We start from the raw sequence: 23,315 nt of genomic DNA on the forward strand, positions 1-23,315 counted from the left end.
AAGTGTGCCAAGAAAATATCCCCCACACCATCCTACTGAGCAGAATAGATCCATACTTTTATGTTGTTCATCCCAATCTCTGACCATACCATCCAAATGTGACTGCAGAAATCGAGGCACATTAAACTTGCAGCGTTTTTACAATCTTTTCTTGTCCAGTTTGTGGTCTTGCGTGAATTGTAGCCTCGGTTGCCTGTTCTTAGCTGATAAGAGAAGCACCAAGTGTGGTCTTCTGCTTCAAGGTTTGACTTCTGCATACCTTGGTTGCAATGAGTCGTTATCTTAGCTACTATTACATTCCTAACAGGTCAATGCAGTCTGGCCATTCTCCTCTGACCGCTGACCTCTGGATATTTTCTCTTTGTCATACCATTGTCTCTAACCCCATAGATAGTTGTGACGAAAAACCCAGTAGATCAGCATTTTCTGAAATATTCATACCAGCCCGTCTGACACCAACAACCAAATTCAAAGTCACTTAAATCATAGTTTTTCGCCTGTTGATGCTCGGCTTGAACTTCAGCAGGTAGTCTTGACCACGTGAGCTGCTGCCGTGTGATTGGCTAGTTAGATAGTCAAAAAAAACAAGCAGTTGAAAGGGTGTACCCAATAAAGTGGCAGATGAGAGTATAATGTAGAGTGTATTAATTAGATACCAATGAGGAGCAGTGAAGATCAGCAGGTATGTGAAAAGTTGGGTTTTAAATGCAAAACCACAGGTTCTTTCTTTTATTTAATGGGCAGGGCTTCTTTCTACTTCCACTCTTTCCACCTAAAAAATGTAGCAGCCTTTAAATCTGTAGCATTTAGAGTAGAGAAGTAAAAAGGTTTAAACACAACATTACCACCTCATAAAGCTCAGACATCTGCGTCCACCAGATGATTACGAGTCCGCACTCACTCTTTAGCTTAATTCTTTTGTCTCTGTGGTGTTGATCCTGTGTGCTGCTGAATGCTGAACAGGCAGTTCTGGTGTTCACCGCTGTTCCTCCACTGCTGCGGATCAAACGATGAATATTTTGACAGTTTTAAAGTTCATGGAAAAACTTCTGCGTTTGGATTGCCACCAAGCTCAACAACGCCATCTGGCGGTCAGGTGTATTAAATTCTGATTGTAGAGGTTGCGGAATTTGTCGCAGGTCCCTGGTGGTCTAGTGGTTAGGATTCGGCGCTCTCACCGCCGCGGCCCGGGTTCGATTCCCGGTCAGGGAACATCCTTTTCTACCAACAGTTAGAATTTTTCCCTCTGTCTTTTTATTTTTATTTTTTAAAGATTTTTTATATTTTCTTAATTTCTATTCTAGCATCTATAAGTACTAAGCATGGATTTTCATCATTTGTTATTACATCAATGTTTTTGTACCAATGCCTATATTATATGATATATTTCATTTCTGTATCACAGGTTTTTGCACAATGACATCAGGACAAATTCCTCATTTGTGTACAAACTTAGGGATAAGTCAAATTCTGATTCTGATTAAGACACATCAAGTAAAAACCTTGGTGTATGTATCCTTATGATTGGTGAACCATTCTTGCACAAACAGTTACCGTGAGTGGCAACATCTATATGGCGTATTTTGTACAAATACCACAATCGTATATATTTGTGTATCTATATTTGACAGTTCAGTTCAGCAGTTGACGAATGTCAGGTTAGACTGGAGTGTCACAATATAATGTATCATAGCATCATACTGTAATGATCATATGTATGTATGTACTTTCCCTGCCTCCCACACATAGCTTGGGAATTTGTTAGTATATATAAATATAATAAAATAAGGATAGGTTTTATCTTTTAGTGACACACATAGATACAGATTTTATTAGCAGAAGCCTCAAGCAAGGTAACCTTGCAACCCTCTTACTGTAGATGAAGCCATGAGAAGTGTGATTGAATGATATTTTTCTTACCTTTTTCTTATTGTTGTCAGGGTTGCGTGGCTCCAGCCAGGTGGTTGAATTGAACTGTTCTTGCTTTGAGACGGTGCTAATCACCGTGTTGCTGTGCTGCCTGGAGTTTCTTACCAGTGATGATAAATATTCTTTCATCATCTTTCTCACTTTAGCATCCAGGTAACACAATAATACAGAAAGGAATGCTTTGTTTCTGAGCTTGTATGAACTCGCTTCTCGCTTTTGTTACAACAATTTAAAGTGACTGCTTTATTTCAATGCATTAAACAGTGAACAGAAACAATGAAACACGGATGTGACTGGTAAAGACATGAAGATCTGAGACTGCAGTGTATTAAACAAACATCTGCAGGGTCATTTGGAGGATCTTAATTAGGATGACTCCTGTGTCCTCAGAAGAAACAAAAACACAGTAACGTGTAAAACCTGTGTGCATGTGTGCAGCATTTATTCATGTTAAGCCTGTGGGACTTTATAAAACAATGCAGCATCACAATAAGTGAACCACCTATTTATCATGGACACTGTCAGCTCTGTGGGTGTGTGCATGCCCCCATTAATCACAGTGGATTGGTTCCACCAGCGGGACACTCGGATCTCAGAAGGGGAGCCAACTGTTGCTCTCACATCATCTTCTGTGGTGAGAAAAATCACAGGGGACTTGAGGTGAATTTTGACTTTTGCACTAAATTTACACTTCCTGCTAATTTTCCCATTAAGAGTTAGTGCATCTCGATTTCAGCTGTCCGGAGGTATGCGCTAATGCACTAATACCACCCTGCTGACTTTCAATGGTGAAGCTAGAGGACAAAATAACAGAATCCCAGAGTCCAGTGGCATTACTTCAGGGGCCACATGATCTTTTAGAACTGGGATGACTTTACCAAACATCACTAGAATGACAGTGCAAGCACATTTCACACTAAAAGTACTGATAATATCCCTAAAACATAATTACCAACATCATTTAACGCAGGCCAAAAATTCTGCTTAGTAGTTCACATGTCACAAATGTCACGATTCTGCTTTAGCAAGCTTTGCTTATATGCAAATTCATATTTAATATGTTTTTTAAATTGTCAGAAGCTTTAATTTTCAAAAATATTTCAGGCAATTATTTCATGGTTGAGCATAAAAACCACTCTGACATTATTTTGCTGCCATCTCCTGGAGTTCATTTATTCCCACAGTCTTTCTTTTTCTTTTTTTCTTTTTCTTTTTTTTAAGAGGGCTGTTCTTCTGTCATCATACTCCTCAGTAAAGACTCAAAGATCCCTGTATACTTTTTTTGTGTAATGCTCAGCTACATTTAGAAAGAAACTCATTATAGGCTACTATAAACATCCTTATAGCCCCCCAAAAATGTTTCTTTTTGTTATTTTTCTATCTTCTATCATTCAATGTGTGAAAATGTTTGTAATCCAAATTGCTTAAAGGTAGCGTTTAGGTTTATTTATTCTGTATTTATGCTAAGATTGTGCTCCCATCATTTAACACATATAGAGTTTTAATACCTCAGTGCTGCGATTCTTCTATTTGCGACAATCGCTGCTTACTTCCGAGTTAAACTAAGAAAACGAGGACGAAGCCTACATTTCCCGTCGGCCCCCGCGGTGATTTCTCCGGAAGAAAACCTTGGCTTTTTCCTTTGCACTTCCTCTTTCCGTCAACGGAGTTTAGGTAGGATGTCTACTTCTGATCCCCGTCCTAAAAATCTGTTCTAAATCCAGATTTAATTAGGCCATCCGCTTTAAAAAGACATTTATAAATACGGAACAAGTGTATAAGACTAAGACCTAACGAGCATTTTAACGACAGACTTTTGATTTTAAGTTTTTTTTCGTGCTTGTGTGTCCCTGTTGGGCGACATGGCGCACTTACAGCGGTGTGCTGGTAGCTAAAAGGCCGGCAGCCTTTCATATGAGCAAATTTGGCAAGCTGCTAATAATTAAATTTGTATATACTCGTGTAAGTGTTGGAATAAAGGAAATTTGTGTTAAACCTGAACCGTTACTTTAACAAATTGACTTAACGGAGGCTAGCTTGGCGGGCTAACGACAGCTAGCATTATGAGAGATGTATTACTGCATATGAGAAGCCAAACTCGCTTTGTGCAGTGTTTCAGCCACTATACCGACAAACATACATAAGCTTTAAGTTAAAGTTCCCATAAAGGAAAACTTAATGTGACTTTACATTAGTAGCAGCCCTGTTAGCATTTCATATGTCAAGCCGACAGATACGTGTCTGTTTCAAGCTTTTAAAAACCAGTGGAACTCATTAAATCCTCACATTTAAACTCAGGCCTTTGAAACGTTTTCTTTAACTTGCTACTGGTTAAATGTTTGCTTTAAAGTGTTTTTATGTATCATAAGTTAAGGTTGGATCCATTCAATGAGGTTTAGCTTTAGTAATTACTACACAGGTCTGCTTAGAGGGGTAGCCACATGTTTCTCTCTGTTTTGACCTGTTTGATGGAGATGCTGGATTTAATTTTATCCTGTATTAAACAAGACACTAGAATGTAACTTTTTTTTTTCATTAAATGCTCTGTTTTTCAGTACACGATGGGACGTGTAATCAGGGGACAGAGAAAAGGTGCGGGCTCTGTGTTTAAAGCCCACGTCAAGCACAGGAAAGGTGCTGCTAAACTCCGTCACATTGACTTCGCTGAACGCCATGGTTACATCAAGGGGATTGTGAAGGTAATTTGATGATAAATCTGAGCTGTTTTGGGCAGTGGTGAGGGTGGACAGATTTGTAATGTCTTTCCTGCTGGTTTCCCCTTGCAGGACATTATCCACGACCCTGGCCGTGGTGCCCCCCTGGCCAAAGTGGCCTTCCGTGACCCATACCGGTTCAAGAAGAGGACGGAGCTCTTCATTGCTGCCGAGGGCATCCACACCGGACAGTTCATCTACTGTGGCAAGAAGGGTAAGACGCTGAGCAAGGGTGTATGAGCTGCTCTTAGATTTTCATCTGTTGCCATGGATCTTTCCACAACGTGACGCTAATGCATGAATTATATTTCTGCGTCCGATCTTACACCATAGCTGGATCCCCATTTTAACCTTACGCCACAACCTGCTACATAATCTGGCATCCATCTCCTGAGAAATGTAACTAAACATCAGGTCGACACATAAAAAGATGACTTGAATGGCGTGGAAGGTTGAGGTGTACGGATGAAAGTAGTTTCCGGTTACTGTGCAAGTTATGACATAGATTTCCCACAGAAGTCTAAATCAAGCTTGAGAAGGAATTTTGGACCTCTGTCTCACTCAGACTCTCTTTTAAAGTTCCTGTTAAGATTGAGTGGCTTCAGAGGTGGCAGTAGTTCCAGGGAGCCATGTAATGATATGATTTAATGTTTTCCTGTCATAAAGTTAGTCACAGGAGTAATGATCATATATGATATAGGAGCTGATAGAATATGCAACATACAGAGCAACTCGACAAGAAGCTGCCTGAATGTTTTCTGCTCTTTCATAGTTTGGGTTAGTGCTGGACACACTTGAGATCTCAACTTCACTCTCTGTGTTTTCACTCATAAGTCTTAAAGTCCTTGCAGGATGTAGCTGTTAAAGTTGTTTTTTAGCTTTAGTCAAAGTGTAATTACACTACTTGATTACTTTTATTTGTATTTCCTTCTACATGAATAAAAATCAGCATTTCCTTCATTGATAATGGTGCTGTTGTGCAGAGAGTCAGCTGTTTGGGACTGCCGTGATGTTTTTTATTTTAATATCTGCTGACAGAAACTCAACAGTTTGAAGGCATTTACACACTTTTTTTTTTAAACTTGGTATCTGTAGTTTTGGGGCTGTGGTCCACACTTGTGCTTTGTGGGGACAGAAGAAGCACCCAGTACCATGTGTTTGGTAGTAGAAGATGGCGACAGTTGCCCTCCTGTACTTGTTATGGGGTTGGAACCAGCAGCTCTATTCTGATATATAGGTCAGGACTTCAGCTGTCCTCAGCCACACTGCCCACTTCAGGGGGATCTCTGTTTTCCCCTGAGACTTTTAAGTTGTGGTTGTTAAATGACAAACATGATAACAGCAATTTTAACCATGAAGTGTGTAATGTTTGAGCTTTCATCTGCATGGTTAAATATTTTCTGGTCTAAAAATAAATCTGTTCCATTGGTGGTCCTTGATGGAGAAGATGGATAAAGTTATCTGAATGAACCACAAGATGTTTTAATAATAATTTTCAGTCTCAGTGTTGGTTCTAATTGAACTATTGTCTTATTTAGCTCATTAAGCAAAGATGAGCATCCGTGAAAATAGCAGAAGAATCCTAGGGTGTAATCAGAGGGCGATTATTTGCTTTTGTGCTGTGCAGCACCTGCTTATCTGCTGCCTCGTGTTTCTGTTACATTTTTTGATTACCTGTCTTCAGTCAGCCTCCAATGAAACGCGAACAGAGCTGTTGCTTAGGTGACACTGTTTTCAGATTGTCAGATGGAAGTTTGAAGCTTGTCCTCTCATCCCTTGTCCCACAGCTCAGCTGAACATTGGTAATGTCTTGCCCGTTGGCACAATGCCTGAGGGAACCATCATCTGCTGCCTTGAGGAGAAGCCCGGTGACAGAGGCAAGCTGGCCCGTGCTTCAGGAAACTACGCCACAGTCATCTCCCACAACCCCGAGACCAAGAAGTCCAGAGTCAAGCTGCCCTCAGGCGCCAAGAAGGTCATTGCCTCTGCCAACAGAGCCGTCGTTGGTAAGAAAGCGTAACGAAACAGCCGCGCATTTGATCTAGTCTTTGGACTGAGGAAAGCGTTTAAACGTGTCTGCCCTCCTTCTGTGGTGAAGGTGTCGTTGCTGGAGGTGGACGTATTGACAAGCCCATCCTGAAGGCCGGTCGTGCCTACCACAAGTACAAGGCCAAGAGGAACTGCTGGCCACGTGTCCGTGGTGTGGCTATGAACGTAAGTGAACATGAGCGTACCGGCACTGTGCTGCGATTAGAAACACATACAGGACTGCAGGCAGAGCAGCAGACAGATGCATGTATTTATGCATTGAACTGAAAGACATGTCATGTAGGCAGATAATCAGATTGTGTTATTTTGGGCATTGAATCTTTAGAAAAGTTTACTATGGAGCCCCATAAAAAGTCTCAGCACTGATGCAGATGATTGCCTATTCTCAGAGGTGGTGAAGATAATAGCTAATCACTCGGTATTACAGTTACCCTAATGGGTTTCCAGAAGAGTCTGCAGAACTCACACACACTGCAATGAGTCTGTGGGCGGGCGAATCTCAAAACGTTTAGAGGAACAACCTGCTTTGAGGTTTTAGATGGTGCTGCCTGTGTTGTCAGAGCACCAACCACATGAAGAAAGTCCATGTTTGAGCCTTTCTGGTCACAAAGAAAACAATCTTTATTGAACATATGAAATAAAGGCCTGTTGGTTCTGATTCTCAGAGCTAAGAGGCTGGTGAAAGGATGTTTATCACAATACCTGGTTGTGTGCTTGCTGTTAAATTAGTCAGTGAGGAAGAAAAGAGTAGAGGATGGATTCCCTTTTGAAAGTCCTCATACTAAAGATGCTTCTCCCCCCCCTCTCCTGCAGCCTGTTGAGCATCCCTTCGGTGGTGGTAACCATCAGCACATCGGCAAACCCTCAACAATCAGGAGGGATGCACCTGCTGGTCGCAAGGTCGGTCTTATTGCTGCCCGTCGTACAGGCAGACTGCGCGGAACAAAGACCGTCCAGGAGAAGGAGAACTAAATCTGACCGTGTTGATAATAAAAACCTGTTCCAAAACATTTGATTGGCTGAAGTCATTCCGGAGTCCACACCACATACAAAACAATGAACCCCATTTCAGTGAGGTGGTTAGATGAGCAGGTTTTCCTTGTGTGAAACTGAGTAGTTGCAGAATTTTAAAGGTGAAGCTGTGATATTATAATCTGAAGTTAAATTTGACAGTGTTGACTTTGCTCAACAAGCTTTCAACATGCACAAACTTTGGGGAGTTTAAAAAAAAAGGAATATAGTGGGGGGGGGTTCTTCCTGAGTTGTGATAATCAGGAGCAGGTGTTTCAGCTGTTACACCAGCAAAGCTTTAACACAATTTAAAAAAATACTCAGATGTTTTTTTAACCCTGTTAAGGCTAATTAGTTTTTAATTTGAAACAATTTGCATCAGGTTTTAAAGATTTAGTCAGATTTACTGGGGGAAAACAAATCACACTGAGGTCACCAGTTATTATTTTACTGTTTGGTGACAGGAATAACTTGTTATACCAAATCCCTTTGTCTTAATCTTTGTTTTTAGGTTATGGTCTTTGAGGAGCGAGGGTCGGAGTGTTTCCCTTATCTGAAAGATTTCAAAAGTTCTTTGGGGTTTTTTGGAAAACAAAATCAATTTTAGCTGCTTTAGTGTAGTGACCACTTCTAAACACTAGAGGGCATCTTATTGGGCAGGTGATTGAACTTTCAATGCATTGAAGTATATAAGCAATAAAATAGCCTGACCTTAGTAATTCATCCCTGCTCTCAGCCTTCTGAGTGTGACCCAGAAATCAGTAATAGTGAAGGGTACGTGGAAAACAGACTGGAGACTTGATGGAGGCGAAACAGCCACGTGATTGGCAAGAGTTTGTTAAAGAGACTTAATTATTTTGCTCTTGTGGCCACTATGTAAGATTCACACTTTCAACAAATACTATGTGCTTTTCAAAGTATGACTCCCTTGAAGTTGGGCCTTTATTAAGGCACAGATTCAGTAAAAGTCACACTGCACACACAAGTTGTTTGTGGCAGTTGTTTGAAGAGCTAGTCTTTTTTTATTAAGTTTTGTTAAACAGTTTAGTTTTTAGTCAAACATATTTAATTGACATTGTAAAAGGGAAAAAAAGTCTCATTTTACTACATGGCTGCTACCTCGCATCTTCGGTGGGAGGTACCAAAGGGGAAGGGGAGGAATTGAGGATGTGCAGTTCAGGAAATGAGTGTGAGTGTCTCTGATAGACAGAGATTTGAGACATTTTCACAGCAGTCAGGTTTTGGCCATCAAAGCAGGAGCACCACAGCTGTAATTTATTAGTGGTGGATTCCATTTAGTGGAGACCCGTCCAGGGACAAATTGATGTACATTTATCAATTAACCAATCGCTCAACAGAACAGTTCATGCAGAATCGAAAACAAGTCAAGTATCTTCTGAACTGTCCAACGCTTAAAAATGACACGCAGGCAAGATTCCATGTTCTTTATTTGCTAAGGGCGCAATGCTTTTTTTTTTTTGTTATATTTCTGTGCACAAAAAACCTCACAAAGTGAAAGTCCACATCGCGACTGTAGCTCCAGAATTCAACGTCACACCATGGCCAAAACAAAAGTCGGCAAAAAACAGGGCGCAGAACTCTGTACAGTCAAATATCTTCTTTAAAAATAACACAAGGACAAAAATGTTCCTCTTAAATCAAATTCTATTTTTTTAGTGAAATACAACAAAATAAATTCTATAAAATAAGAGCAAAATATTTAAATATAATACGGTGGGCAGAATATTTTCATTTGCAGGAGTATTTGGTATGTTTTTGACAAAATAAAAGAAAAAAAATGAATAAAAAAAAAGAAAATTACACGCATTCAAGTTACCAATTAAATACAGTATTTACTGATGTTTACCTTTACTCCTACATAATCACAAGTTAGCTCAAGTTGCAACATGACTAACCAGCCGCTATTCTTACGGTAAAACCCTGCTGTGGGACCTACTCTCAAAGGTGGGGATGGGTGGGGTTAGGTGGGGTGGGTGCTCGCTGCTGCTCAGGATCAGTCACATCATCCCAAACCGCAGCCAGATGCCAAACCTGACCAGCTCCACGGCAGAAAGGAGGCCGATGGGCAACAAAGTCTGTCTACGACTAGGCTCTATTGAAGAGACAGAAGCAAACCACACAGTCTATTATACACCAGAAAGCCCAGTACAGCAGTTCTGTTGCATATGTGTTCATTTTCCTATAGATGAAAGCTAAAGTTGTCTAACCCACCGAAACTGACTGCCAAATGTGAAGTTGGAGGATTATAATGTGCAATTGAAAAGCCACTTATTCATACATTGGTTCCAAAAAAACAAAAAAAGTATCGCCCTCTTTGTAGACAGGGTAGATGAGTAGAAAAAAAAGACAACCTAAAGGGAAACAACACCCCTCTGGAGATGTGGATTAAGAACAGCTTTTAGGTTGTTATGATCACAAGTCTTCCCATGGGCTACACTATTCTGGTGAGAAGCCATGCTAAATGTTACAGCATATTAACTAGAGCTTCAGAAAGGATTGAATTAATTACCAGAACCAAAAAAAAAAAGAAAAAAAGAAAAAAAAAGACAAAAGTGAGAGAAAGGCAATGAGTTTCAGAGCAATGTTGCATCAATGCTGTTTCACATCAACCAAACACCATTAAAGTCCACCCAACCATTCCACGTCTCGCAGTAAAACCCAACCACAGCTCGGGGGTTGATTTGGCGTGGGTCGTAAGGTTGCCAAGGAGCTTAAGAAGAATATAATTATGATGATAACAATGCGTCCTTCTACAGGTGAATGACCAGAAACCGTCCGATGGCAGAACAAAGTTTTACTGCTGAGCATGGGTGATAAAACAAAGGAGTTGTTGTCTTCTTACAGTTTTTTTTTCTGGGGGGGAATTTTTATTATTTATAATATCCATTTTGTTTTTCATAACATCTGCAACATCTCCCAACAGCAAACCACACAGAGTTATGCTACTGGGGAATCTGAACAGTCAAAAACATTAACATACTATGTACACCTTTTCGTCGTGTAGACAAGCGCATCAGCATCGTCAGCTCCAGGTAAATTTGTTTTTTTCGTTATTAGAACTCTTGTCCACTCCCTCGCCTCTGCAGCCGAGAACGGGCCCCTGTCACACAGTCAGGCGGCCTCAGGTCAGGGGAGAGCGTCTCCCGCAGGCTGTCGGGGGGAGTGGGGACAGTGGAGAGAGAAGTGGCCAGGCTCTACCCTGCCCTGGGGCCAGAGAGAGAGAAAGAGAAAGGTGGGACCCGGCAAGAGGAGAGAGTGGGACGATGGAGGCTCGAGGCACAGCAGAGGAAGGGAGGGGGAGGTTACTCCTTAGGCGGGGCGGGCGCTGGGGTGGAGGTGGGGGCGGGAGCGACCTCCTCTGTGCCCTCCCAGTTCTCTTGTGCTCGCGGGCCTGTTCCTGGAGTGGTACCGGGGGCAGGGGCGGGGGCGGAAGTCTGGGTCGGGGCTGGAGTCGGAGCGGAGGCCGGACCGGGGCGCTGGGGGTTGTTCATGTGCTGAGCAGCAGGCCCGGTGTACGGCTGCCCGTGAGGGTGGTTGTTCTGTTCGGGGGGAGAGCGTGGAGAAAAATCAGCACATCATATAAGAAATGCACTCAAATGAAAACATGACATGCTTTAATTGCATCCACAGCCACGTGTTTTATGCACGTGCAACGCTGCTGGGGCCAATAACTCCAAACTAATCTAAACTGACAGACCTCACCTCTGCTGCTGAATCAGTAAAAACATCAGAGCCACATTTCTTCACTACAGTCAACATGTGCACCACAGATTGTTTTTAGTCCGTGTTTGCTTGCTGTAAATGCACTAAACAGGAAATTACCCTGCCTTTCACGAAGCAGAACCTATAAAAAAATTTAAAAAAAATCCCCATCTATGACTAGTAATGTATGTCTTCAGTAGGGATAAATGCCCTGACAGCCACAGAGTCACTCAAGGTGAAGCCACATGCCGCTTCCTGTCTACATTTTACTTGCACTTGACCTCAAAGACGGATGAAGTGTTTCTGATGAAAGAAATGAGCCTGGTGTGGTAAATTACTGAATACACAGACAAAACGTGCCAAAATCAGTGTAAAGGGATGAACTCAAGTACAGTTTGTACTCGGGGAAGGACACAAAGTTGTCTGCAGTACAGCATTATCACAAACTGACAAACCTGAGTCACTGATTGTGTGAGTGCTTGGGCACGAAATAATACTCAGGAAAAAACACTTTTCACCATGGTTACCAGCATCATTAACAGATAATACAAGACTCGCTACGGGGATGGAAACCACTGTCTAAGACTGCGTTCTTTTACCTGTGCAATATGAAAACTCGAGAACATCCTGTCTCAGAGTGACACTGAAAAAACACTTCACAAGCTCCGCACTTCTGGGATGGATTTATTTATTTATTTTTGTAAAATCAGGTGTCGTAACCCCTCCCTGAAAAGTTTCCAGTTAAGCAAAAGTTGTTGGCAAACAGAAACTAGGAGATGTCATATTTCTGTGTCCCTGTTAAATCCAGAATTCATCTTAAAGTCTTTCCTCTCACACACCAAAGTTCAGAAACCCCATGTTCAGCTAGCAGGCCCCTCTGCTGTGGACCGAGCTCCCAGTTTGAGTATGGGAGACAAATACTTGAACTGTACTGTAAGATTATCCTTTTTTCTTTAGTAAAGAGCTGGATACTCTCTTAGTTATGCTGCTAAAAGCTTAGGCTGCTTTCTATTGCAAGTTCTTTTCCTCACATGTTATGATTTAGAAAGATAGAACATCCTTTGATGGGAATGGGCAGTAAGCTGTCCTCTGAGACACTACCTGCTGAAACTGGGTTGTTCCGGGAGAATGTGGGTACAGAGACGTATCCTCAGGTGGGGAGGAGTCCTGATCATCGGGTGCTTCCTGTTCATCTGGCTCCTAGAATAAAAGAGATGAATATATGTTTGTAATCACATATCAAGACAAAAACTGGAAATGTGCTCATCTATTTGAACAAAGTATAATAGTCTGACATCAGAGAGTAGCTTGTGTGGGAAAGTCAAACTTCCTACTGTGTTGTCAAGTAAATAAGGTTTAGGAGATTGAATTATGTGTGTGGGTGGCGTCTACAGCTGAGAGCATGAAAAAATGGAGCTAACAGAAGGTGCACATGAACCTCTACTGTGGAGGCAATTTCAGTGCGTCGTTTTTAAAGGACAAGGCTCATTGGCATTTGTACTTTTATCATGCTATATCGAATAACATCAGCCTCATCGTTTTACAGTCTTATCTCTGAGGCAAGGTCAAGTACACATCAACATTACAACATGATGTAACGGACAGGACCTGAAAGCTATCTGAAACATCACGAGTTTATAAACTTTTCAATTTAGCTTTTGTTCATTATTTTGTCACAGATTAAAACTTAATACTATGAATATGATAAGTTCTGGCTTTTGATTTGATCCAAATAACAAAACTGACAGCTTCACATTAGGGGCTGCTTACGCCTTTAAGAGTAATGTGCAACCTTTGAGATCTAGAAATGTACAAATCTGCAAAACAGCGGCTAAAAAAGCACAACGGCTTAACAGTTAAAATACTGTAACTAGCATTGAATGCTCAAGTACAGCTGAGGCTAGGAGATGCAGGTGGCTGGCCGTACCACACTGCAAGTTGGGGAGGAAGCAAAAACTGGCAAAAGAGCACTAGACTGAGATTGAAGACTGGCTATGTCAGTGCCTGCTGAGACTGGGCAACAGGACAGGAAGAGAACAAAGATCTGTTCACTGTGTGCAGCTGCGTAACATGACTTCTCATGCTTAGTTACACTACATAGCATCTCATATCTCACCAGTGGCCAGTACACCTTGCCTTTTACTTGAACAGCCAAGAAATGATTTATTTATTTATTTTTTTAAATAAAATATCATGTACGCTCACAATCTGCTTTACCTACGCAGAGTGGACATGTACAAAATTGGAGTAGTTTACTCTAACTGCACATCCTAAATTATTTACATGACATTTATATTGAAAATACATGCAAAAGGCTCATCGTCATAGTGTTTCAAGCCTCTGACTAATCTACAAGAAACTCAAAGCTGTGCAATTCGATTTAAACTAGTGTTAAATGTGATGGAAGCTAAAACTGTTGTTTCTCTGCTGATTCTTTTGGTAGGTTTTGTCTCACTTCCTTCTTTTATGTCGTGGTGCCTGGAATACTGACCTTCCCTGGGCTTCCCTGAGTACACTTGAGCTGTGTATGGAATATTACAGGAGAAGTGTGTCATTTGACTGGATTTTCCATTCATAAAAAAATATATACAAGTAACGCATTTTAAGTGAAAACAACACAATCATATCTGTGTGTATTGTGAACTGCAGCCATGTAAACAACACAGAGTCAAACATGGTAAGCTGTACTTTAATCAAGCTCAGTTTCTTTTAGCTGAGCACTTAGATTCCAGATAATTTACTCTCTGTATGTTTAAAAAAAAAATCAGGATACAAAGCTAAAAATACACAACACATTTCGTGCGTAACTACAAGAGGTAGAGAAAATGGTAAATTACAAATTTTCTGATCGGCTTAATATTCGATTAATCGCCGTGTTAGTACTCATACATATCCACATGTTAAATGCTGGTCATGTTAGACCATTCATTTGGGCTATTTGTGTTGAAGTGATGTGATACACATTCACATTCAGCCTCAGTCTTACAATATTTTTTCTGTTACCTCTCCCTAAGACTGCAAGATAGTGTTAAAGAGAATCTGTGGGTGTGTACAGTACAAGGTTAATGGTATTACCTCCTCGGGACAGAGCTCACAGGCCTTGGCCAGTGTCATACGTGCACTGTGAGAGCGCTCCAGGAAATATCCGTTGGAGGTCTCGTTGCTCTGAACAGGAGGTGACCAGTTGTTGTAGGTGTACTGTGGATTTCCTGTGTATGGCCTCCTTTCCAGCTCATCGCCCAGCCACTCCACTGCCCACGTCCACTTTCGCTTCAGGTCACCGTTACTCTGTACAGACAAGCACAGAAATGTAACAAACGTTTAAATGTTTTAAAGCTTCCAGTCTTTTCACATGCCAAAGCACATCAATATACCTCTTTCTTGTTGTTATGTTACTTAGTGCTTACTTTGGTCTGCATTAGTTAAAGAGAGACAGCCTGTTTACCTGTAAGATCTGGTAAGCCACAGAGCAGTTGCTGAAAAGGGCCACCATGCACTTAATGCACTGATAAGCTCGTTTCTGATAGTGGTTCTTGGAGCGCTGGATGGTGTCAAAAAGCCCATCTCTGTCATCGGGAATGCCCTTCAGCGCATTGTGAATCCTACACACACAAAAAGAAGCAAAGGAGAAATTTAAAACCACGTTCAAGTTTAAAAATTGTAACTTTCTGCACTCAGCAATCAAGTCTGACCTGTGTGTTTGCCAGGAGTCCTCGATGAGCAGGATTTGTAGCAGCAAGTCCAGGTAAGGCCTCAGCTCATAGGTGTACGAGTATGCCACCTGCAGACAATGTGTACAGTCTAATTACAAGCACTTGTAGACGTTTATAAGTAAGAAACCTATGGAGTTCTGAATATCATGTTGCTCTGAAGAAGCATTAGATGTTTACCTGCCAGAGCAGCTCACTGAGCACAGTGGAGGAGAACTGAGGGTTCTCCCAACAGCTGAAGCGAAGCAGCTTCACTGTCTCTTCAGAGTTGCTGCAGTCCTCAATGATCTTCTTCACGTAGCTCGTCCTCACAAACAGGATCTCTGCCACCAGCTGCTGCACAGGCATCACTGGAGCCGTCAGGTTGGTGTCCCCATATGGGTTAGGAAGAGGGGGATTACCTGCAGGAAATACAAAACAAAAGTTAAGATGGACTATCCTACAAATGCAGGCGGATATTAGCAAAGTCCCTCATTCATCATCTTTGAGAGCCCTCAGCTCCAAGCTGTGCCTACACAGCACAGAGGCTCAGAGTGGCTGTTTGTCAGTCACTAGATCCTGAGCAAGGATGAAAATCCTCACTGGGCTCTCACTAACCCTTTTCACACAATCACTTGTTCACTTTAACTGAGCTCATACAACTTGTGCCTAAAAGGAGAAGGGGGGGGGGGGGGGGAACCCCAACAACTCACCATTGATGGAGGACTGCATGCGTGAAGAGACATCACAACAGCGAACCAGCTGAGAGACGACAGTGTAGAGCTTGCCCAGTTCAGCATACTGATACTTAATTGGAGGGCCAGGCCCCTCGTCCAGAGCGACCAACATGAACGTGGCAGGAACATTCAGCTTCAGCAGTTGCGTCTTTTCAGCCAGGCCTGCATGTGGCAGGAGTAATGACAGGTCAGAAGAAAGTAAAAGCATTCCAAGCACCAAATAACTTTAATTATTAAAGAACTGAATTATAATTTACATAAAATTTTGTAGAATTCATTGAGGAACAAATGTACATAAAAGCTTAACAATCTCTGTGCGCTCCTTACCCAGATTGGCGTACATGACAAAGAGGTTGAAGTACTGCTGCAGATGACGGCCGTGCTCAGAAACTTCTCGTCTGAGCAGGTTGAGGACAGCTCTCAATAAGTGGTCACTTAGACTGAGGTTATCACAGCCCTAAAACACAAACATGAAATCAGTTGGAGTCCATCAAAGGCATCGTGTTAACATGTGAGGCCAGACAGAGCGAATTAAAGTCCTTTTTCCAGTGCCCAGATGTAAGCCTGGCACCAACCTGAGCTGAGGGTCCAGGCGAGGCAGTGGGGGAGGGGCAGGGGCCATCTTGCAGGGAGAAGTGAGCGATGAAGACAATGAGCTTGGCAAATGCCCCACGGACCTCAGCGCTCGGGCACTCAAGCAGGTACTCAGAGAACCGGTTAGGATAAGCAAACAGAACGTTGTGTGCAAACCAGTAGCGTACATTCTTACTGTGTCTCAGCAGGATGCAAAGGGCATCATACCTAGAGGGGAAAACAAGATAAACATGTGTAAACAAGGGCAGGAACACTTGAGGGGGAAAAAAAAAGGAAAAAAGAAACAGCAAGGCTCACCAGTCACTGGCAGGACCCCGTACTACTTTCTTGGTGTGAAAACCTGTGCTGAAGAGAAACCTAGCAGCCAGCTGAGCACTTATCATAGCAATCTCCTCTGCCTCTGGCAAAAGGTGGTCTTGTCCTAAAAGAAAGAGTAGCGGTTACCAAAACAAAGAAAATATTCCATGTAACTGCAGCTAATTCTTCAATGCTTAAACATGCAACTAAGGCTTCACACAACTACTTCTCCTTAAAGTAACTACTGCACATCAACAGAGCTGGCTAAGAAACACACAAAGGAAGTGAAATATGCAACTCCACTGGAGTGTGTAAATAGCAAACAGACATTTCCTTTGTTTGGAGTTAGATGAAACATGAAATGCACATAATGAAACAGCAGATGGGAAGTTGTCGGCTCACAAAATGAAGCAGCAGCTTAAAGGCTCAGAGCAAGCTCAGATAAAATGTGAAACTACCTAAACTGACACTGTTTTCTTATTTTCTTATGATCAGAACAAATTCTGTGTTTTTGGGGTTATGGCATCACTGGGCTCTGGTTCAAATAATAATGCATCAGAGCTTTGTAATGCCTAACACAGAGGTAGTGCAGTATTAAGCAGTCTGTGCTGACCTACTAAACATCAATTTTTTTTTCCCCTCCATGAGAATTTTATTTATAACTGAGTTGAGTGAGATATAATATATACATATAATATTTTTTAGGCATAGATTAGTGATACAAATATTTTTGGCAGCAGCTGTATCTTTAAGAGAGAAGCTTTGAAACCCACAGATCAGATACAATGAGGAATTAATCAAAAAGATCAAAGTAGGTTTCAGGGGGAATTTAAGAGCACGGCCATTACTGGAGGAACAACACAATCTGTGCATCAGTAATGAAATATATGCTATTATTTTTCATACAACCTGTCAACATGAGTGGATGGTTGGACTGTCTTATCTGAGTATTGTTTATTTTATTCTCGCTGGTATCATTTTATCGATTGCCTGTTTTCATTGCCATCTTGTTCAGGTCTCCCTCTCTTAAGAGGCTTTCCAGATTACATGGACCTGACCTTGATTAATAAAATGATCAAACACAGCTATATTAGCTGGTGTTTGCAACCATGATTTACCAGCATAATATCTGGCAGCAGATGGCTTTGTAAACATCTGCTACAGTTAATGTTTCCAGTATTGGAACCATGTCTCAAAAGGTCTGAGCAAACATAAAGCAAAAAGAAACTAGCACTAAACTAAACTCTAGCTAAAAAGAGTCATTCGTTTTTTCGGATCCAAAGAGTTAGCTCTGAATTTACCCGCACACACAAAACTGATGCATACCTGGAGGAGGGTTTAAATAGACACTGTTACAGGTCAGAAGTTTCTTAATGAACTGGAAATATTCCAGGCTGTATTGCATTCGGTTGTGCATGAATTGGACGTTCTGTTTGCGGACGCTGCACTCGATAACACCAGGCATCTTGACCTGATGCGGCTTAGTGGAGGAGATATTCAAGTCCGAGATGTATTTGACAAGCTCGCTGTCCTTGTCCATTGAGTCCATACGTTCGTAGAACAGGATGTAGGCATTCCACCAGCGTTTCTGCCTCCTGTACGACATCCTTTTCATCATATGATCAAAAACCTCGCCCATGTATTCCCCTCCAAAGCACTGGTTCTTCATTTCCTCCTCATCGTCCATCTTGCACTCAGTCACATCACCATCATCAAATTTATACCAGCGGTTCTTCTCACCATCACCCCCATTCCTCTGGATTATATACGAATAGTAGTGTCCGCCACTGGCCTGGCCTGAGTGGACCAGCACTCCCACCAGGCGATACTTGGAGCTGCCTGGTGGCGTCGGTTCAGAGGGCTCATTCTGTTGGATAACCTGGTTTTCCGGATTTACGTCGTCGCCTTCTAGCTTGGCCACACCTGCTACCGTGTACGGCTCCATGTCGAGCTCCCTAGGGAACTCAAAATAGTCATTAAACTTGATGGCACACTCCCTCTCCCAGTCGTAGTCGAAGCGCTTCAGCTGGATAGCGAGGACAGGAGGCAGCTTCTTGATCAGCAGACGTTTCACTGTGTCCACCTGACAGGGAGAACAAGCATCACAGATTATCTACGGCTCCTTTAAAGCAAAAAGCATAAAAACAGGTGAGGAAAAGGGAACTGGTGAGAAGTTAAACAGAGGACAACAAAGTTTGTTTAGATTCAGTGTGAAAATGATGGTAAAAGTTGGCGTGAATTTCCCATGAGCAGTTACAAGTAGAGGTGGGAATCACCATACATCCCACGATATGATATTATCACAATATTTAACTCACGATACTATCACAATATTTAACTCACAATATGATATTATCACAATATTTAACTCACGATACTATCACAATATTTAACTCACAATATGATATTATCACAATATTTAACTCACGATACGATATTATTGCAATTTTTTTAAATATTTTGCGATATTCAGATTCTGTACATAAAGGTAAACGTTTTCAATATTCATTTTATCTAATATCAAAGTCTCACACTCAGTCTTTCTCTCATTTCAGTCAGTTTTATTGTTGACAAACTGAACGGTTTGTATTACAGTCTAGTCCAACTTAACTGAATGCAACCATCTGGTACAATTATAGCTATTCTGAACTATGCAATATGAAAACTATGCAGCCCCTTCAGCAACTGAAGAATTTGAAAGTAAATTAAAACAAAATATAATTTTACATTAAATAAAAAAGTTTTAAACTTAATTAAAATAAAACATGTCTTAAATTAAAATAAGTAAACTGTCATGTTTATTGCTGCCAAAAAAAAAGTTAAACACATTTGGACAGTGTCAGGATTCTTGCTTAGAAAAAGGATTAACATGCTCTGAAGTCAGAGCAGTTCCAGTCCACAAAAACCTTTTTTGTAACAAGATATCGATTTCTGCTGTCCCTGTATCGATACATTATTAGCAAACAAAATATCACGATACTACACAGTATCGATTTTTCCCCCCACCCCTAGTTACAAGCATCACATACTAAACAGAAGGACACCAACTTCTCACCTTTTTGTTACACTTCTCACAGTGGTAGGCGTTTGCTCCTTCCAGCAGATCTCCTTTTACATACTGCTCCATTGAGTCCAACAGGTTCTGATGGTTTCTGATGTCTACATTGAGTGTTGTGAACGACTCTTCACACTCATATCTGACAACACATTTTTTGTGGGTTAAGTATACAGTGTCTTAAACTGCTGCCCATATTCAGTCACCAAACACAAAGTATGTGTACTTACCTGTGTGGGCATCCTTGACAGATTTTCTGGTCAGCAAAAGATCCTCCCAGCACCTTACTGAGCATGGCAGGGTGGCCCAGTGCTTTTAAAGCCTCGTCTAAACTGTCCACCAAAGAGTTGAAAAACTCCAGTGCATCATGCTGTTCCCTCAAGTTAACTGGCTCACCCCATAACCTAAAACAGGAAGACACGGATACATTATGGTTGCTACATTGGTCGCCTTGCTAGCAAACATTGACACCACCACAGCTCTGAAAGCATTTATAGCAGTGCTGAGGGCACAGGCACTCAGATACAACATCAACTTCGACGCTGGTGTAGGAGTAAAAGACGTTGAAGCTGGAAGCAAAGAAATCAACAAGTTTCTTTTTCCCCCCTTTCGACATCTTTTTCTTTTCAGAATAACTGTATAATCTGGGACACACTAAGCTTCTATATTGATGTGGCATTGACATTGTGGTAAAAACGGACATGATCATCGACTGCGTCTTCAACTCAACCGCTGTGGTACCCACGGCTGGCTGAAAACAACACAAAAATGCCGCCTGTGGCAGGAGATCTGACATAACTTCTGGAATCCCCCATTCGCAAGGACGAGAACATTTGGTATAAGAGCCCGCTAGACTTCAGGAACAGGTAACTAGGCAAACTGCTGATGCTCAAAACAAATGAGTCTTTGCAATACCTGAACTGTTTCCAGAATCCCCTAGGGACGTAGTACTGCAGTCTGGATGCAGCCAGGTGGCCAAAGATGACCTGCAGGTGACGCAGGACCCCGATGTTGTACTCTTTCCTGTCTTCTGACTTACTGGAAGGTTTGTCATCAAACTGGTGATGATAGCTGAACACCTCATCACGAGGATCTACATTGCTCTGTGGAAACAAAATACGCAGGTGAAATATTGATATCCACATGTGTCATTAAATCTAAAATTGTTTATCGTTTTTAACTGCTGCTGTTTAGTTGGGAAAACAAATCATAGCAGCTAAATGACAACTGGGAGGGAAAGTCACTGTGTGAAGTGATTTGCTATTTGGTCTTGTAATTATGCTGCCCTCAGCTCCAAGCTCTACCTACATGACCTCCATGCTTATAGTTGGCCAGTCTGTCAGTCACTGGATGCTGATAAAGGATGAAAACTGGGACTAAATCTCTTGCAACACAAACTCTCACTGTACCTCATTCTCCTGCTTCTCATCCCCCGACATGTCATCATCCACATCGGTCCCCGTGCCCTCAATGGCAAGGATGCCATTGCGGATAGGAGGGATCATGTATAGCTGCTGAATGACAGAGTTCATGTAACAAGTGGCCCCAGCGTTCTTCAGACCTACAAATCCTTTGTTGGGCCGTGGCCCCACTGGAGGCAAGTACTCCCACTCTGTCAGCGTCTCACAACCTAGATGGAGAACAAAGTAAAAACACCCTCATGTATACTGTAATTTACAAGCTGCTTGGGCGGCGTCATCTCTAAAGCCAAAGCAATCTCCATACCTAAATAGTACATGTCAGTCAGAGTGTCAACTATCTGTTTCAAGTTGCGGACACAGCCAACAGCCAGCGCCACGAGGAGCTCAAAACCAGCATTGATGGAAGCAGGAGTGCTGCACACTGGGATGGCCTGCTCTGTGGGGAACTCGCCAGTCTTCATGTACTGCAGGTAAACATTAGATGCTGGGAAGATGAAGTCATCAATCAGCTCCTAAATCAAGCAGGAAAAAAAGGAGAAGAAGAAGATATGGTTTCTTAGTGATGTTATGTGAAACAAGAAAAATACAGGATGGACATATTCTCATTATAGTAGCACTGTTTTCATGAATGTGTGTTTCACCTTAATGAGGTTTGCTCCTCCCTTCTCGCAGCCGATGTAATACTTCTTCTCTGGGGTTTGGAAGGCAAGCAGCTCTTTGGTGACTCCAAGGTGGCCCTCCAAGATCGTCTCCTCCACTCCAGTTTCCCCTGTCCTCTTCACTTCGTCCTGGCAAATGAAAACATACAGTACAGCCTCACTTCTGCCTTAAATAACTAGTTGAACAACAGCATATATTATGATTCCTTACACATTTTGCACAGCTAAAACAAATCATTAACAATGATTAAAAGGCTCTTTTACCCGTATTCGTTTCAGCCAGTCAATCTCATTGTTGAGCAGCACCTCAGCGTTTGGCAGGTTGATGTTGCTATTGTAGGCATAGTTTAATAAGTGTCTGAGCAACGTGAAGTAGTCCCCAGCATGCTTGGCTCGCTCTTTGGCCGTACTCTAGAAACAGACATGGATTAAGTTAGGATTCTGTTGTGTGGACTGCAGTGATGTTATGGTATTAAAATACAAAAGAAATATAGCCACTCACCCCTAGTACAGTAAAGAGGAGGGTGATAAAAAAGAGAAGGGGTCGATGGCCCATACAGCACCTAGTTGCCATAAGGAAGAACTGCTCCTGGGCCATTTGCCGCACCGATCTGTTGAAAACAGATTTCAAAATCAGCATCATGTCTCCCCCACCCAAAGCTTAAATCTCATGCCTCAGAAGGTGGCTAGAATGCAAACTGGTATCCTTACTTGCTGTGGCAGTGTAGCAGCAAGTCTATGATGAAGGTCTGCCACGCCTTCTCTTTACTGAGTGTGTCCAGAGCTGTGGGCATGAGGGCAAAACACAGTGTCATCACCTCCAGGGCCTCACAGCACACCTGCTCATCCTCTCCATCTGGTTCCTTTGCTGCATTCGTCTACAAAAACAAAGACAGATAAAGGTCACCAGGCTGATCAAAACCTCATATAGATTTAGACTTTTGCTGATCAAGCTTTAGCATTCTTTCCTCATACATCAAACACCTGATGGCAGACAGTTTAAAGTGCTGCTGGAACACAGTCAACAAAACACATCAGCATTCAGAGTCATTTTTACCTTCTCATAGATTTTGCTGATTTCCTCATTGGAACTGAAAACAAGCTGCACTGTACCACAGCCTGATGCCCACACAATTTTCTGTATAGCACGGATCACACAAATGTCCGGGATGTACTTCGATGCCTGGAAGAAATTCTAGTGAAAAAAACAGTTCCAGAAAATCTACTGTTACAGACATAATAGCTCAAATGGGTCTACTCATCCAGTGTTTGCTTGAATATATTTTATGCTTTTCATATCAACATATAATAATTATAACTATATATCAACCTACTTATGTCAGCCCTTAAATCGCAGCCCTTTTAATGCTTATAAACACATTTGCCTTTATCATAAAAAATAATTATTTATTTTATTTTTTTATTTTTAAAGGTAAG

At 41.8% G+C, this 23,315-nt stretch overlaps 2 protein-coding genes and 1 non-coding gene across 11 annotated transcripts in view; 2 read left to right on the plus strand and 1 right to left on the minus strand.

Moving 5' to 3' along the window:
- The first annotated feature begins 1,140 nt into the window (after positions 1–1,140).
- trnae-cuc (transfer RNA glutamic acid (anticodon CUC)) lies at positions 1,141–1,212 on the plus strand. Its single transcript has one exon. It is a non-coding gene; the product is annotated as a tRNA-Glu (tRNA).
- Positions 1,213–3,460: 2,248 nt separating this feature from the next.
- Positions 3,461–7,702, plus strand: rpl8 (ribosomal protein L8). The gene is made up of 6 exons (XM_004567936.6): positions 3,461–3,603; positions 4,485–4,628; positions 4,716–4,857; positions 6,431–6,649; positions 6,742–6,857; positions 7,506–7,702. Exons 2-6 carry the CDS (start codon positions 4,491–4,493, stop codon positions 7,662–7,664), a joined length of 774 nt encoding a protein of 257 aa, XP_004567993.1. The 5' UTR covers positions 3,461–3,603; positions 4,485–4,490; the 3' UTR covers positions 7,665–7,702.
- A 1,431-nt stretch (positions 7,703–9,133) lies between these two features.
- The window catches only part of usp9 (ubiquitin specific peptidase 9), a 36,719-nt gene continuing 22,537 nt past the window's right edge, over positions 9,134–23,315 (minus strand). For 4 of the 9 annotated variants that reach the window (XM_004567939.5, XM_004567942.6, XM_004567937.6 and 1 more), the window contains 22 exons: positions 22,936–23,073; positions 22,590–22,756; positions 22,381–22,489; positions 22,143–22,289; positions 21,861–22,007; positions 21,524–21,731; positions 21,208–21,428; positions 20,714–20,901; positions 20,029–20,202; positions 19,799–19,940; positions 18,070–18,826; positions 16,744–16,867; positions 16,428–16,653; positions 16,180–16,309; positions 15,829–16,014; positions 15,317–15,537; positions 15,119–15,207; positions 14,872–15,028; positions 14,502–14,714; positions 13,918–13,947; positions 12,528–12,626; positions 9,134–11,263 (listed from right to left, as the gene is read on the minus strand). In XM_004567939.5, the coding sequence (XP_004567996.1) occupies positions 11,027–11,263; positions 12,528–12,626; positions 13,918–13,947; positions 14,502–14,714; positions 14,872–15,028; positions 15,119–15,207; positions 15,317–15,537; positions 15,829–16,014; positions 16,180–16,309; positions 16,428–16,653; positions 16,744–16,867; positions 18,070–18,826; positions 19,799–19,940; positions 20,029–20,202; positions 20,714–20,901; positions 21,208–21,428; positions 21,524–21,731; positions 21,861–22,007; positions 22,143–22,289; positions 22,381–22,489; positions 22,590–22,756; positions 22,936–23,073 (4,110 nt within the window). In that variant the 3' untranslated portion in view covers positions 9,134–11,026. The remainder of the gene's footprint in view (positions 11,264–12,527; positions 12,627–13,917; positions 13,948–14,501; positions 14,715–14,871; positions 15,029–15,118; positions 15,208–15,316; positions 15,538–15,828; positions 16,015–16,179; positions 16,310–16,427; positions 16,654–16,743; positions 16,868–18,069; positions 18,827–19,798; positions 19,941–20,028; positions 20,203–20,713; positions 20,902–21,207; positions 21,429–21,523; positions 21,732–21,860; positions 22,008–22,142; positions 22,290–22,380; positions 22,490–22,589; positions 22,757–22,935; positions 23,074–23,315) is intronic. The other 5 variants (XM_004567943.6, XM_004567940.6, XM_012923767.5 and 2 more) reach the window with 3 other exon arrangements.

Source organism: Maylandia zebra, linkage group LG16 (genome assembly GCF_041146795.1).
Source record: "Maylandia zebra isolate NMK-2024a linkage group LG16, Mzebra_GT3a, whole genome shotgun sequence".
In the NCBI taxonomy this organism is placed as follows: domain Eukaryota; kingdom Metazoa; phylum Chordata; class Actinopteri; order Cichliformes; family Cichlidae; genus Maylandia; species Maylandia zebra.

What these genes read in the sequence shown, in the direction of transcription:
- rpl8 (XM_004567936.6), top strand. Translation starts at nt 4,491, where the DNA reads ATGGGACGTGTAATCAGGGGACAGAGAAAAGGTGCGGGCTCTGTGTTT. An exon ending in ACATCAAGGGGATTGTGAAG is followed by an intron (nt 4,629 to 4,715) that starts GTAATTTGATGA and finishes TTCCCCTTGCAG; the next exon opens with GACATTATCCACGACCCTGG. An exon ending in CATCTACTGTGGCAAGAAGG is followed by an intron (nt 4,858 to 6,430) that starts GTAAGACGCTGA and finishes CTTGTCCCACAG; the next exon opens with CTCAGCTGAACATTGGTAAT.